The 16621-nt window shown below is 58.3% G+C and overlaps 1 protein-coding gene across 3 annotated transcripts in view; it reads right to left on the bottom strand.

Annotated features, from left to right (window-relative positions):
• The window catches only part of CABIN1 (calcineurin binding protein 1), a 117890-nt gene that overhangs the window by 10227 nt on the left and 91042 nt on the right, over nt 1-16621 (bottom strand). For all 3 annotated transcript variants that reach the window (XM_081122585.1, XM_081122584.1, XM_081122586.1), the window contains exon 30: nt 791-954. In XM_081122585.1, coding sequence (XP_080978711.1) covers nt 791-954 — 164 coding nt within the window. The remainder of the gene's footprint in view (nt 1-790; nt 955-16621) is intronic.

Below are 16621 nucleotides of genomic sequence, written 5' to 3'. Positions count from 1 at the left end.
AGAGCGTCAGAGTCACACAGCATGCTGGATGGTGGCCCGAGCCCCTCCCTGCCCCGAGAACACCGGCTAGTCCCTCAGTGTGCTTCCTGCCCATCTACCCAGGGTCTGCACCCAAGAACCCAACCCTGGGGGACAGGGTGGGCAGGGCCAGGCTCAGTGAGAGCCTGGGGCCTCTGGCTTCTCTCTCACAAGCCTGTCTCCAGTGGACCCCAGGCCCCAGCTGGAGGCCCCTTCCCAGTTCCTGGCACAGGGCAGGTGAATGAGACAGAGAGAAGAGGAGGTGCACAGGCATGAAGGACAGCTGCTGGCCTCACTGGCAGTGAGGACTCATGGCCGGGCCAGACCATATCTGAGCTCTCTCCTGGGATCCCCCACAGCCCCTGCAAGTGGCAGCTGTAGCGGATGTCCCTTGTACTTGTCTGTTCCACCCTTTCTGCCAGAGGGATCTCTAGTTACCTCTGAGGCTCAGGCCCTCCAGTTGCCTGGCCTGTTGTTACTGGCTTTCACCTGGGATACCCCAGCTATCACTTGACACCTGTTTCCCCACAACCTGACAGCAGCCCTGAGAGCCCCAAGTTGGGGGAAGCAGGAGGAAAGGAAAGACTGTTTGTCCAGAGTCTCAATGGGGAAATCAAATCCAGTAGGGAGAGCCTGTGTTCGCCCCAGGTGTCCGGGGTAGGGGTGGTGCCGTCTGGGTTCTAGACTCTGGAACAGAGAAGCCCTGACCTGTGTAGAGACACCCTGGGCAGATGGGGCAAGGGGCTCCAGCCAGTGCGTGTGCTGCACTCACTTGCCCTGGTCCGGGGTCCGCTGAAGCATGGAGGACACCTTCAGCAGGGTGCTGTGGTCCCGGAGCTGGGCCAGCACCTTGAGCAGCAGCACGATGGAGCGGTTCATGTGCCAGGCAAAGCTGCCTGGCCGGTCGATCTCGTCCACCGGGATCCGCCAGATGCCCTGTGGGATAAATGGGGAGGGAGTGTGAGAGGGGCTGCTGGGTGCCACATGGGCAACCAAGGGCTCCTTGGGTCCCTCTCACTGTCCCAAGGGGGATGAAGTGTGGCTACCCCACCTTGCTTCCCCCTAAAATGGCATGAAAGCATCCCTATGCTGCTGTGCACCACCCTCTCTTGGCACATGTTCACTTGATCTGTCCCCTATGGGAAGCACACAGGTTGAAACTGATCAAATGCAACAACAGGGAGAAGCTCAATGCCTACTCATTGCACAGGTACAGATTCATCAATAAGCCCAATTCCTGGAGGCAAACTGAGGGTCAAAAGGTAGCCACTGTGAACTTCTGGCAGGTGTTGCCGGCCAGACAGGTTCAGGCATGGACCCCCCACCCCCCACCCTCCAAGCACTCCCTCCAGCAGCATCCAGAGAATCAAGGTTTGGGCAGAAAATGGCCTGCGGCTCCTAGAATGCGTGGTTCCCACTAACTCCCCTTTGTCTGCAGCTGGCTCTGGCCAGGACCCCCTCCACCACTTCTTGCCCATCCAACCCACCGTCTGAAGGCTGAGTTGGAGCAGGGCTGGCTCTGGGGAGCCCCCACCTCACCTCACTCCACCAAGCCTAGACTGCTGCTGCACTGGGCACCCTGCCCATTGCCTGCCCCAAGGTCTGGATTCCTGCAATGTCCCCAAACCCAGCATGGCCTCTGACACCCACTCAGGTCCAGTCAAGGTATGCTGAAGGAAAGGACAACCAGGGAGTGAATGACAAGTGAACAGGAGCTCATACTTCCTGAGCAAGCTTAAGGCTCTGGTGCCTGGATATTAAGAGTCATGTCTTTGCAGAGGGACCTTGGGGCCTGGAAAGAGCTCGCAGGTTCCCAAGTAGGTCCCCATAGCCAACACCCTAGAGAAATTCCTACCCAGAGTGGACCAGGACTGTGAGCGACACCGCCTCCTCTGCATGGGGCCCACGGCGAGGTGTCCAGGTGGTGCCCCTCCCAGGCCCCGGTTCCCTGGATGCTCAGTGACTGTTCATGGCACTCACCCTCTCCAGCACTCCAGGGAGGGAAGCCAGGGCACCTTCTGACCTAAGCCATTCGAGCAAGAGTAGATCTGAAACCCTCAGCTCCAAGTCCCCACAGACTCCACACTGAGTCACCGGCTCACACTGGACATGGAGGCCCCACCCAGGCAGGCTGAGGGGCTATGTGGAGCTGGCAGCCACCCTCCATCCCTGGCAGTGCCAGGGAAGGCACCAGCTACCCTCCAAACCCCATCTGGACAAAACCAAGGGGCTGAGGCCACCCTTGCCCAGGGCACTAACACCGATGCTGCATCTTCCTACCCGGCATATGTGGCTTCTGCAGCAGCTCAGGAAAAGATGCCACTTGGGAGCATGACCACAGCCTCAAGCAGCTGTCCCCACCAGTGTGGCCCTGGCATCCCACCCTCTGTTGTGACAGCAGTGGCTGGAGAGGTGCCATCTCTGTTACCTGGGTAAGGGCCTGACCCTATGGAGGCCCTTAGCTTTGCACAGTGACCAAAGGAGGGCAGAGCTCAGAGTCTCTCAACGTCACACACACAGCTCAGCCCCTCGCCACCTGAGGATAGGGAGAATGAGCCCAGAGGGAAGCCTCTGAGGCTGGCCCCTTGGTTTCTTTCTGGGTGTAACAGGAAGAGAAGAAAAACTGGAAGCACGGCCCGGCCTTGTGCTCAGACACCACAGGCGCGTGCCAGGGCTGGCCCAGGGCCACAGCCCAGCTGGGGATCTGGGTGTGACCCTGCTACTCCTGGATCTCACTCCTCCTTGGGCACAGAGGGGCGCGCTCTCAACCACAAGATCCAGACCACCGTGGAATTCCCTCCTTGGGGGAGCTATCAGGAAGGATGAATAAAGGATCACATTTGCCCCCCCAAATTGTGTTTGGGGGTGTGTATGTGAGAGGGGTGCTGACTTCTCTGGGCCCTCCCCTGGGAAGTGGCCCTGTTCCTCCTATGTCACCCCTGCCATCACATCAGTGGAGCCAGGGCACAGGCAAGGGGGAGAGGAAGGGAGGTCTGAAGACAGACCTGCCAGGGACTCAGGGTCAGCCTGGCTGAGAGGTGGGCAGAGACAGGGGCTATGGGGGCCTCAGATATGGTACCAATGCCTTGGGAGGCTCCAGGTACTTGGGGTGCCTGGATCATCAATGCCTGTTTTCTACACCTGCGTGGTTGTGACCACCTCAGTCCACACATCTGGGGAGCTCACCACCTCTGGAGATGACCCAGTTCATCTTTGGTTAATTAACTAAAAAAGGCTCCTTCTTCACATTGCTGGAACCCAAAAGTGTCATCCCCATGCCCCTGGCCCTCCATGGCACCCAAGCCTACACCTTGTACCCCTAAAATCCCTGTTTCAGCCCAGACCTCATCCTGCCTCTTTCTTCCACTCTTGTCCCCCAAATCCATCTACTCAGCCTGGGCCAGGGCAAGCTCGGAAAAGGGTAATGTGGCTGCATCCCTCCTTGCTTACAACCTCGCCAGACGGCTCCCTCGGCTGAAGTCTGAGCAGTGCTGGCTCTCACACCTCTTGCCTCCACTCAGGACATTCACCATCCATTTACACAGCTATGAATTTCATGCTTCTTGCCTTTTCGGATGCCCTGCTACCTCCTCTGCCCAGTCAGCTCTCCTGTGTCTTCCTAGGTCCATCTGTGACATCAGCTCCTCTCTGAAGCCCTCCTTGCTTGCTATTCTCCTATGACTCTGCCAGGACCGCTTGAGGCCAGCCCCTCAGATGGTCAGGGGGTGGGTCTGGTGGACATAATGGCCTTAGCAGACAGTCATGGGTTGGGCCCTAGTAGAGAGGATCCTTAACACCTGCTCCTGCTCCCAAGTTCTAGAATTGAAGACACAGGGCATTTACCTGTTTTCTTTTTCCGTTGGGGGGGTGGTACCAAATGAGCCGATCAGCATGCTAAAAAACTCCCTGGAGGGCCCACCATGCCCTGAAGTGGGCTAACCTGGAACTGTGCAGGGCAGCCTGACACTGTCAGCCACAGCAGGAATCGATGGAAGCAGGGGCTGCCATCTGGCCACTGAAGCGAGGCAATGCCTCATTTCAGACGTTTCCTGCATGCCCCCAGAGGCAGGTCTGCCTGCCACCCGCTCCCCATCACACCATGGCACTGCTCGCCTACCTGTCTCACCTTCTGGGGTCGCGCTCCCGCCCCCGCCCCCGCCCTTCTTCCTACATCCCCCTCCCAAATCCCACTGAGGAACCTGATGGCAGCACAGTTACACAATCACGCACATTTCCCAACACATTTAGCTGCCTGAACCTGCTTGTTGTGTAGGGGGGAACCCGAGGCTCAGTGAGGGGTGGCCTGCCCCCCTGCTACACTGCAGCCGAGCCCAGGCTGCATGTGGATCCCCTTCTCAGGTCTGGGGCAGGTGGGCCTGGCTGCGTAGCCTCTCCACGGGCCAGTCATCATTCTGGAGACAGGCACAGGGTCCCTATGCCCAGGAGCCAGACTCCTGAGGGGCTCTCAGCTAATCCCCAGAGAGGGCCAAGGCCAGAACACACCCTGTGAGGTCAGGTCTAGTTTGCATCACACGTTTCAGGGCACAGTTTGGATCCCTTCACAGCAGAGCTCCCTATCAATCCATTTCCTTTCTGAATGCATGCACGCAGGCATAACATAAAACTACCTATCTCTAGAAGGATGGAAGACGGAACAAATTAGGCCACATGTCCACAGAAAATCAGAAGGGAACCACAGACAACATAAGCATGAGGTTCCTGTAGCCCTGAGGCTGGCCTCCAGGGACAGCTGGCCTGAGGGCGTGGGGCCACCAGACAGAGTCACAAGCTGGCACGGTGGTAAGCAAGCCTTGTGCCCAAGCAGGCAGTGCTGGGCTTTTGTGTTTACAGTCAGAGCCCTGATACCAACAGCCACAAGATGACTGGGACACATCCCACTCCTCAACACCCCTCTCCATACTGCCCCTCAGGAAAAGCCGGCCCTCCCCAGTGCCTGTGGATGGCTAGGAAGCCCCCGAGGGAACCAGGGGGCTCCCAGGGAGGGGGAAGGCACCATAAAGTATGGGGCATGGGAGCCATGGGACCACAGGAGGGGGGTTTGGGATGGGGATCACCCTAGAGGGAAGGCAGTACTAGTGCCAGGCGGAGCCAGGGGGCTATGACTCAGGCCTTCCTCAGTTCTCCCCCAGCACTCTTGCCTGTTTGCCCTCTTCTTCCAAGACCCTTCTCCCAGCTCCGCAGGCACATGACTCAATTCCTGGCTGGAGAGATGCTTCCCTGGAGAGATGTGGGCAGTTAGGGGCATACAGCAGCAGTTTTGGGCACTTAGAAGCACTGGGACTGGGCTCAGAGCTCTGCCCATGTGCCAAGCATCTCAATGGGAGCATCTTAGCTGATTCCCCCAGCCCATCAGAGTGGTTCAGGGCTTCTGGCTGGTAGATGAGGTCACCGAGACAGATTATAACCACCTGAATAATTCATGGGGCCCCAGACTCTGACACAAGTTACCAAACCCTTCCTGCAGCCTTGAGTCTCAGGCATCTTCCCACTGCTCTTGAGGAAAGAGCTTCAGAAGCTAAGCCCCACAGTACCAGTACCACCACCACCACCACCACCACCACCTCACCCCCCACCCCCACCCTGGCCACCACAGTTGGGGGACTTTGGAGACTTTCACAGGGAAGCTGGGAGCTGGGTTGGTGGAGGGGGTAGGTACTGCTGGGCCAGCCTGTGCTCTTGCCCACACACATACAGTCTACTTACAAGTGGGGATGGAAAGCAGGGCAGGGCCAGTGCCTTGGGCAGGAGGGCCATGAGGCTTGGCCTCTGGTCATCACAATCTTGACAGTTGGCACCCCACAGAAGTGAGGACAGCTGACACCCCTTGTCACAGAGCACTGCTCCTGGGGCTAGGCCAACGCCATGCTCAGGCCCACAGCTCACACTCTCTCCAGAATACTGTGGTCTGAAAGGAGCTTCTTCCTGGAGAGGCAGAGGCTCCCTTCCCCTCAGATTCCTGATCAAGTGGCCAGTCCACACCTCCCTCACTGCCTCAGTGTGGGCCAGAAGATCCCACCCATCCATACTTCTGGATCCCTGGTGCCCTGCACACCAGTGGGGCTTTGGGCACAGCCTCTTCACCAGGCCCAGGGCCAACTCGAAGCTTGGCAGCCTGAGGCCACTCATCTAGGTAGTTCTAGTTCTCACAGTAGACCCACCACTCTCTGCTGGGCTACTGCTCAGGCCATTCTGGATGGCATATCCCAAGGTTGTTCTGGGGCTTCTAGCCCAACCTGTCACTCTTGTGACCCCACCTTTCAGTCACAGCTCCTCCTGGAGTTTCCTCTACTCCAAGGGCACAGGCAGAGGCCCTCCAGTAGGCTGGAAATGCCAGAGCACGAAAGAAGGCAGGCGAGAGGCATGGACCAGTCAGGCTCTGCTCCATCCAGGACAGGGGCAGGCTGGGACTGGAATGCTGGCCACAGAGGGATGGGAAGCAACAGGCCTCTGCCAGCAACTGAGTGCCTCCAAGGCTTCAGAATCAAGTCCCCTGGGCCCTTGATGTGGGAATAGCCTCTCGTCTCAGTCTCCAGGACTCCACTGGGCTTCTCCCACTGTCCTCTGCTGCCACACCCATGGACTCAAATGTGGCCTCTTTCCCACTCTACTGTGCCTAGGGCCATGTCCAGCTGGGCACCATGTAAGGCTCAGGCAGGAGCAAGTAACCACACCTGGGAGCAGCCAGCAAGGCCTTGAAGGAGCCAGGCCTGGGCACTGTTCCTCATGGAGGAATTAGGAGGGAAAGGCAGTGAGGCACCAACAGTGCTCTGGAGAGACCCAGGGCACTGGGCTTGACCAGGCAGCTGGTAGGTGGTAGTCTGCCACACGCAGTGGACCCTCCTGTCTCCAGTTCACCTCTGGCTCTCCAATCCAAAGGGGCCTATGTCTGCTTGGGGCCTTCTGCCTACCAGCTGGTTCCATGGCTGACCCAGCTCTCGAGGTGAGTAGCCAGTCCCAAAGGCCTGAATCCTGGTGTGCCCTACCACAGTCCCCTGGGCTCTGAGCTGCCTAGGGACGGGCAGGTAGACGGGAGAGGCTGTCTCTCTTGCTCACCAGCACCTCCAGGCCCCTGAACAAAGCCTGGCCTCCTTGTGTGCTCACAACTTCTGAGATGTGAGGAAGTCTCAAGGAGCTCCTGCAGACTCCCCTGAGGGAGAGGGTAACCCGCTCACATGAGTGTCAGACCAGGTAGAGAGGGAGGCAGGCCCATTGAAAAGGAATGTTCCAGGTCAGTCACAAACCCTGGCCTCCAAATCTGCTCGACCTCGGTGCAGCTCTAGGGAGCTCTGAGTGAGTCTCCCAGTGTGGCATCTGGGCCAAGGTCTAAGCAAGCTGTTTATGCCCAGATGAGTGCTCTTTGGGCGCTGGGGAGGAGTGCTCTGAAGTGGCCCCTGGGTCCCCAAGGGCAGGTCAGCCTGGCTTGCCCTCCCCTTTCCAGCCTGGAAACTGTACAGAAAGCCAAGTTTACCCTAGGGACCTGGGGTCACATGGATGAGTCAGACACGCCCCCCAATGGAGGTCCCTACTAGTGGGACAGAGAGACAGATACATGTGGTTACCATCCAGGTTGAGAGGACGGAAGAGGCAGTTACAAGGGGTAACAGCCAAGAAAGCAACAATTTGGGGAGGAGTAATCAGGGAAGCCAGAGAGAAACCAAGAAGGAGCAGGAGCCAGAAGAGGAGGAGAGGAGCCTCTCCCAAGTGGGGAGAACATGGGCAGCCCTCAGGGTCACCTTTGTCACCTGGGTGTCCTGAGCAAAAGGAACAAAGGAGTGTGTGCTTTTTATCTTAATTTTTAACTAAGTACAGCACATATATTTTCCTGCATCATCGAAAACTCTCCATCATTTAAAATGGCCACAGCGCATCGCCCCACAGGTATCCCCTTACTCATCAAGTTCCCTACCGGTGGGTATCTGGGTCTGAGTCTTCAGGTTTATTATAAAGAATGCAGGCTGAACAGTCTTTTCCACATAACTTTTCACCCTCTCCTCAGGATGGATCCCAGAGGAGACCGAGGGTGGTTAGGCAGCAGCAGGTGCACTCCTGGAAGCAGGGCCTGGGCCCTTTGTCTTCCTGGGCTTTCCAACTCCCAGCCAGGCCCATGTGCCAAGGTATGACAGGTGAGCAAAGCTTCCTGGGGCGCCGAGCTTCAACAGCCCTATTCACAGAGAACACAGTGCTGCGAGCACCTGAAGGAGAGCCAGTTCCCCCCCTAGCAGAAGGATTCCTATAGCCTCCCCCAGCGCTCCCCCCTTGGCATGGGTGCAGTGGTGACTCAGCTTCAAACAGGCGAGGGTGGGAGCCTGCTGGCATCCCATTCCCAGGGGTAGCAGCGTGGGGCTGTAGGAGCAGGCTGTTGCTGAGGACCAGCTGCTGTGGGGGTGGCAGGCCCTGGAGAGAGTGAGGGAGCCCCTCAGCAGCGGAGTGGTGCTGGGGTAGCCTCTCTCCCCCAGAGAAGCACAAAAACTTTCTGCTGTTTCTAGGACAACCAAGAATAGGATGGAATCTGGACTGAAGGCCCTGAGGTCAGGAGCAGCCTTGGGGAGAATACCAGTGCCCTCCATAGTCTTGGGGAAACACCTGTCATCCACAAACTTACATGAACCTCCCAAACAGCAAGACCACTTGGTGTCCAAGACCCCGAGGCCAAAGTACTCACAGGGTGACTATCCAGCTTCTCCAACACATGATTTCACTTACACATCACCGGGAAAGACTTGTTCCAGGGCACACAGCCAGCAGGGAAATGAGCCTACAGCAAACTCAGCTCTACAGCCTACCCGGCACTTCCCACTCCACTCTGCTTGCCCCTAAGTAAGGTGAAGCAGGGCAGAGAGAGCAGGAAAGCAGGGCAGCCCCTTTCCCACCAGCGGCCCAGATGGCTCGAATTTCCTTCAGGAGCCACCCCACTGAGGAACCTCAGGCTTCTGGGGCCAGGATTGTTTCCAGGTGTCAGCTCCACATCTTCCTAATGTCCTGAGAAGCTAACGGCCCTACCTCTCCTACAACACTCAGAGCCACCGATCTGCTCCAGGCCTAAGGTTGGGGGTGACACCAGGAGCAGGACAGACTGAACACCCCTGGGGGCAGGAAGTCCTCTTTCCACTGCAAACCCCTCAGGGCTGGCCTCTCTGGTCGCAGGGTTGTACAGAGGCCGCCAGGGGCGCCATTGCCCTCCCCGCACAAGTGGTCCAGGCTGGGCTGCCGAGGGCAAGGGATTCCCCGCGCCATCCACAGGTAACGAATCCCCAGCACAGGCAGGGGCTGGGGAAGCCTGCAATTTGCCTGCAGTCGGCACGCCCGCTGTTTCCAGCCTCTTCTGCCAAATGAGACGCTGCACACTGGGTCTCCAGAACTGCCAGGCTGTCCCTCCCCTTCCCCTCCCCCTCCAGGGGAAAAGCTGAAACGACAACTAAGTGCGTCGGGGGAGCCCGGCTGGCAACTCCTCCGTGGCCCCATCTGCGCGTGCCGCACCCCACCCTGTGCCAGGGGCCCTCGACCCACTCCCTCGGGGCAAGGTCCTGGCCCGGCTCAGGGCTGTGAGCAGGCTGGGCACCCGCAAAGCGCTGGCACCATCTTCCCGCCCCCGCACAGAGCTATTTATAGCTGGGGAAGCACCGCGCGGGGCGCCGCTGCCCACCCGGTGGGTCCGCTCACCATCCCCAGGAGCGCTCGGTGCAGCTCCTCCTCGCGCCGCCCGCCGCGAAGTTGCTAGGGCCCGAGGCCCGGAGAGCAGCTTTCGCTTTCGCGCGCGGTGCAGCACACACCCCCGGGCACCCGCTCGCGGCCCCGAGCTGGGTCGGGCTGGGCTGGGCTGGGCTCGCCCAGGGCTCGCTGCGCGGCTTCTCCCCCAGCAATGCGGGCGTGTGCGGCTCCGCCGGTGCCCGCCGCCCGCCTCCGTGCGCCGCCACCCGCCCCGCCCTTCCGCCCACCTGACGCTGTGCAGGGCGCCGGCCCGGGGCAAGGGGTGCCGCGGCCCACCACCGGCCGACTTCCTCCGCTGCGGCGCCCGGGAAACCACGGCCCGCGGGCTTCCTGCTGCGCCAGGCAGGCCGGGGGGCCGGCCGCCCGGGCCAACCGGGGGAGCTCCGAAAAGCGAGAGCTGGGAGAGAAGAGGGGAGAGGCAGTGGTGGCCCCGGCCCCCGCCCCCGGGCAAGTTCCTACCCGCCGGCTCCGCTGTAGCATCTGTGCAGCGGAGCTACCGCGGGCGCTGGGCCATGGCCGCGGAGGCTCACTCGCGGCGGGCCAGGGCGGGGCGGGCAGCGCCGGACGGGGCGCGGGCTCTTGCTCGGCCTGGAAGCGGGCCCAGCAGCACAACTGACTTTTGTCGGCCAATCCTCGCGGGCTGCAAAGCGCCGCTGCGGGCGCAGCAGTGGTGGGCTGCTGACCCGCCGGGCTGGACAGAGGGGTACAGAGGCGGCCAGGAGTGTGGAGGGCTGGGCGGGCAGCGGCCAACCACGTGCTGGCCAGGGCTGTCCTCACCCTGCTCACGGTTAGCTATGTGGATGGCGCCCCCTGGAGTTGTGCCCCGGGGTAGGGGGGACTGTGGGCTGAGCTGTGGCTGTCGAGGGGGCATGCAGCCACAGCGAGCTGTCCTTGCTGATCCAGTGGAGCAGTGGGGGCTGGAGTGAAGACTGTTCAATTAACATCCTCAGGGGGTAGGGAGGAACAGAGATGCCATGGCAGTCCCCCAGTGGGTTTTACAGCTGGAAGGGGCCTCACTGAGGCCCAGCGAGGAAAAGGCATTGCACCAAAGGGTGTGGTGGCAGGGCTGCGCAGAAGCCAGGTAAGCTCAGGACTCCTCCCTCAGCCTCCCTGTATTCCAAGAATAGGAGCAACACCCCTCCCTCTCAGCACCCAGCAGCTTTTTGTAGTGTTGGGAGGACTGCTCTCCTGCACATTTGCTCTGCTGATGCTAGGAAGGGTGTACTGTGCCTATTCCACAGATAAGGAATGGGCTCAGAAGGGAAGAGCTTCACCCAAGAGCATATGGCCAATCTCCAGGCACCAATAGCTCCATTGTGTACATAGCACCTTCCTCCCTAATTTCCTGTGGGGCAGGCTGCCTGGGGACTGCCCACCAAGTGCTGGTTGTTCCTCCCATCCCAACTCAGGAAAGGCCAAGCAAAGGCAGGGACAGGGCTGGATAGAGAGATGTTGCCCCAAGACCTGACCTGGCACCAAACCCCCACACAAGTTTCTCTCTCATCAGCATCACAAACTCCTTGCTCCCAGGGGCTCTGGAGGGGGCACCCTTACAAGGTGCTCCCAGTCCATATCGGCCCAGGTCCAACCTATCCCTTTAGCCAGGTCATGATGTTGCACTCTGCCCTCCCTCCTGGAACACAGAGATAGTGTTTCAGCACCCCCTGCAGGATTACTACTCTCTGCCAGGTACTGGAAGAACCAGGCCTGGGCTCCAAGAGGTCACTCACCTGTAGGAGACAAACATCAGGACAAACCATCCCAAGGCTGAGTGAGGAAAATAAGGGGCTCCCAACTGAGTGCTCATTATGGGTTGGGTCTCAGGCAAGGAGTTTTAAATCAGCATATCATTCAAGTCACAACAGTTCCTCACCATCTGCATATGTATTGTCAGGACACACACACATGTGGGGACTGGTTGAGTGTTGGGAGCTGGTTTAGAGTTACACAGCAGTTAAGTCCAGCATGGCCCCAGGCCTGGACAGCTCCAGAGCTGGCATTCCTCCTGGCTGTCCCCAGGGCTGAAGCAGACATGCAACACTTGTGCATTGCACAGCTTATGACCTCACTTCATACCTTATCCACTTCCTGTAAGACAGAGTCAGACCAAAGGAGGCTGAGAACATGTGCTCATCACACCCAGGTCAGGAAGAAACGGTCTGTGTTGAGTGTGTGGTTCTAGAAATCAGCCCCTGCGTCCAGGATGCCTTCAGGTCTGATCATTGGCAGCCCCCAAGCTGCCATGAGCCCCCAGCACATGAGCCCTCCCACCCAGAGCTTGCGGGGAGCACTGCTCTCATGAGCACACTGAAGCCTAGGGTAGACTGGGCAGCCCAGGGTCCTGGGTCTTAGCTGTCACAGCAGGAAGGAGCCCATGGTAACTGAGGGGAGCTCAGGGGTTCTGTGCCAGGCTCCTGCTGAGCCAAAGCTCTGGGGGTACTTCTCTGGGAGAAAGGCTGCTCCTGCCAGTCTCCAGCCTCCTCAGCCCTGCTCCTGGCACCACAGGATGCCTTGTACCCTGAGCCCTGTTTGTGCCAGCCCCCTCCAGAGCCCCAGGAGATGGGCATCTCCATCTCTAGCTGACCGGCCCAGGACAGGGAAGGGAAGGTCACTCTCCCTCACTCCCAAAGGGTAGCACTCCCGTGCACATTGGGAGCCCCTGGGGGGGGGGGGGTGTCACATAAGAGCACAGGGAAAGTGAAGACTTGGTAGGCCTCACTGTACCAGATCCTCAAAAATTCTTTGGGCCTGAAAAATCCTTGTGCCTCTCCTGGGACTTGTCAGCACTCTATGCAGGAGAGCCCTATGGACTGGGGTTTCCCCACACAGGGAGACAGATGGGAGGCCTGGGATAACCAGGGACAGCTAACAGGACCATGTGGAGGGCGATGGGTACTTAGTGTGTAGGATGAGATTCCAGTGGGCCTGGGGAACAGGCAGGGCAGAGAAGGGAGGCCAGCAGGCTCCAAGGCCTCTCAGGCTGAGCTGGGACTCGGGGTGTGATCTGATGGGCCCATGAGAGTCTCCTTGGAATAAGAAGACACTGACACTGGGCTCCTCTAAGCCTGCCCCCACAGTCTGAACAATTTCTGAGTCCCTGAAGAGCTAGCATGTGAGAATGAAGAGGGGTTGTAGGTGGGAGTCTGTGTGCCTGGTGAGGAGAGGCATGTTTCACTGTCTTAGCCATCAGAGGAGAGGAAGCTGGCTGGTGTGACACTATAAGGCCTAGCAGTCTCCAGCTGGCGCACTCTCAGCAGAGAAGCTATGTCCCACAGCAGGGAGGTGCCATCTAGGCTTCTAGAATAGCCCACTCTGCAGGACAGCTGAGCAGCTTCCTTTTCATCTCGGGAAGGGAGCCCACATCCTAGAAAAGCCAGGTTTGACATGCACATTGAGAAAACTAGGGCAGCCCATCTGTCACCTGACCCCTGGTCCCTAATGAATGGCCTGGGGAACTTGGGGGGAGGGGGACTCTGGTCTTTCTGGCTGGGCTACTAAGTAGTAGGGGGAGTGATGGGACCAGACCAGGGTTCAGGCCACAAGTGGCGGCAGGGTCCATGGCCCTGGATGGCTCACACAGGATCCTCCAGCAGGGTGTCAGGTTCCCAAGCAGGCCCATGCCCACCACTTCCTCAGAGCAGGGCTCAGTCCCCAATCTGCAGAGGTGTCCCCAAACCAGAGGAACAAATTCAAGATGTGAACAGAAGACTGGTCCCAGACAAGGCACTCCTCCCCTCTCTAGAGTGATATGCAGCCTCCCTTACAGCATGCCCCCCCTCCCCCACTGTGAGGGAACAGGACAGGGCTTCATCTCTTAGGAGTGGGGTTATCTGTTCAGAGAGCTCCTACATCCACAGGATGCTTGGGCTGGCCCCTGGCAGAACTCAGCACAGGTCTAATTCCAAATGCAGCACTCTCCCATGAGCAGAGCCACACTGAGGTGCAGCGAGCGTCTGTCTGATTACTCTATGGCCAGAACATACCCTCCCCGAGACTCCCCTCTGACACCTTTAGGCACATGGTCCTCTTGGTCCTAACCAACAATCCCCACAATTTGTATAGTTCCCAGATCCTTCCAGGCCTGACCTTCATGCTATGCAGCCCACTGCTCTAAGAGCTTCCAGCCCGACCACAGCACTTCAACTTGGATTCCTGAGGCAGCCCCACTGCCACAGGTCAGATCCGGACTGCTGACCGTGGATACAGGTGGCCCTGAGGACAGGCCCAACTTACCCTCTCCACCACTGCCTGCCTCCATCCTGTGACGACATCCACCCTACACAGCCTCCCTTGGTTCTCCCTCCTCTGTCTACAATCAGGCCAATTTCAAAGTCAGTCTGGGTCTCCAGGAGTGCTCCTGACCACCTCTCAGCTTCCAATTGCTGAGGCTGGTAGATAGTCCTCTCCTGCACCTACAGCACCCTGAGACTTACACAGTAAGTAATACACTCAGGGTGCCTGGGCCCAGTTCTTGGGGTGGGTCCTCACACCCAAACTCACAAGAAAGTGAAGCTGAGAGCACTGGACTCTGAGCCCTTCCTCTGAGAACTCACTGGGCCCCTAAGCACAGTTATCTCCTGTCTCCCAGGAGAGGATTCCTAATCTGCAGCCCTTAGGGGCCAACCTTCCATTTCAAAGGCCTCCATGGACAGCACTGCCTTACGGGGCAGGGCCAGGTTCATTCCCCCCAAGAGAAGCCTAGAGGACCCTGGGCCTGAGCCACAGCATGGCCTGGAGCCCAAGGCTGTCCACCCCTCCTCTGAGTAGGGCCAAGTGGGTCCCTCTCTGGGAATAAAGCCCAGCACTGAGCCGATGGGCTGGGGCCGCCAGTTCCTACCAGATGCTCCTGCTGCTGGACAGTCTGTGAGTTTGTGCCACCACCAGTGATGCTGGGTTCATGGGGGAAGTTCCACAAGGGAAGTTCCACCTGTTCTGACATACCCTAATTTTAGAATTCTTATACATATTTAGAAATCAGCATTTCAAAATTTGTTTTTAATCAACCAAATTCCTGCCCTTCCTTCAAGGGCCTTCCCAGCTGACCCTGATCCATCTCACCTCCTCCTCCACTGACCCCTGTAAGCCCTGTCATTCATGTGCCCTTATCCAAAAGGTCCCGTCCTTTGCAGCCCAGAGCTGGCCTCTCCCTCCTCCTTCTACAGGGGACTTCATACCCCCTCCTGGACACAACGGCCCAGGGCATATGGTAGTAACATCTCCTGTGGTCTTCAATAACCACATGAGGTAGGTCTGGTCAGCCCCACTTTGCAGATGAAGAAACTGCGCCTTATAAATACTGACTGGTGAAGTCAAGCATGGAGCAGGGCCTGGGGCTGGCCAGCAGTCCCAGGGTGGGGGGATGGATAACAAAGGCGACCCAACACACCATGCCCTCCCCTTTGCCCCCACCCCTGTTGCCAGACCCCTTTGGGACCCTCAGCTGCTCTCCACCTCTGCCACCTCCCACGCTGTAATCAGACACACTCTCTTGGAACAATTGCAACAATGCCCATCTCTGGGCCATAAGATGTACCGCCTAAGCCCCTTACTCAGGCTCACAGGTGGGTGAGGGTGAGCATGGGGACAGGACACACTAGCAGAGCAAGGCAGAGCATGGGAGATCCACGTGTGTGAGGGAGTCCACACCCATCACTATGGAAACCAGGCAGGAGCTCCTGGAGCTCAGAGCTCCGGTTTGGATTTCAAACCCAATGCTGTTCTCTCAGAAGCAACTTGGTCAAACTTTCCAAATAGGAAAAGTGGAAAAAACGAGGGTGGGGAAAAGAGACAAATTCCCAGACTGAAGCTACTCCAGAAAGAAGGCCTGGCCACTAAGCTTGGGAAGCCTTGTCTGTGGGGGTGAAGCAGAAGACCCCACAGCCTCTCTAGGGCTCATGCCCCTCTTTCCAGGGAGCCTGGGTGGGAAGGCACATAGCCAAAGCAGCTGGGGACCAGCCCTTCCTGTCTCTGCTGGAATGGCTGTCCTTTCATGTTTCCCAGCGGGTGGTGAGAAAGGGCTCTTTTGGAAAAAGGGCTGGAAAACCATTGGCCCACCTTTGGAGGTGGGAAAACTGAGGTCAGATGGGGCTGAGACCAGGAAGTCAACAAAAGGACTTAACTCTGCTGGCCCTGCCATCTGAGACTCTCTTGGAACAACTGCAACAATGCCCATCTCTGGGCCATAAGAGGTACCACCTGGGCGCCTTACTCAGGCTCCCATGGCCCTATCCATTGCGCCCATCTGCGCTTGGGGGCTTTCACTGTAGCTTAGGGTGCCTCAGGGTGGCCAAGGGCTGCCTCTCTAAGCTCCCCTGAGGCCACTAATGACCTGCCAAGAGGGACACCCAGGAAGCCTTGGCAAGGAAGGGGAGGCAAATACGCAGGAGATAAACACCAAGGGGCAGCAGCCCTGAGGGGCATGGATAACTAAGGTGACCCAACACACTGTGCCCTCCCCTTTGCCCCCACCTCTGTTGCCAGACCCCTTTGGGACTCTCAGCTGCTCTCCACCCCTGCCACCTCCCACATCCAGAATCCTCCCTGGCGGTGGATGCTACAGCTGTTTTTACTGTTCAAGAGGGTTTTTTGGAGGCATAATGGGAATGCTAAAGGGGGATAATAGCCCACCAGTCACCAGTGCTATTAAGTGTCAAGCAGGGCAGGATAGTCAAACGACCTGGGGCCCATTTGCCTTCCCAGGACAGGGCAGTCACACTTAGGCAATGTCCTCACTGCAACAGGCTGCTCCTTGGGGCTCATATGCGTAGCTCATGGCCACCTAAACACAGTGCTAGGACCATAGGGCTCTTGAGTGCCAAGTGCTGGACACTCACATCTCCTACATCACAGTTGAGACTGAGTCTGAGTGGTCATA

This window comes from Miniopterus schreibersii, assembly GCF_964146895.1.
Source record: "Miniopterus schreibersii genome assembly, chromosome: 20".
Classification (NCBI taxonomy): domain Eukaryota; kingdom Metazoa; phylum Chordata; class Mammalia; order Chiroptera; family Miniopteridae; genus Miniopterus; species Miniopterus schreibersii.
Note: the sequence above shows the minus strand (reverse complement) of the source record. Positions and strands in the feature narration are given on the sequence as shown.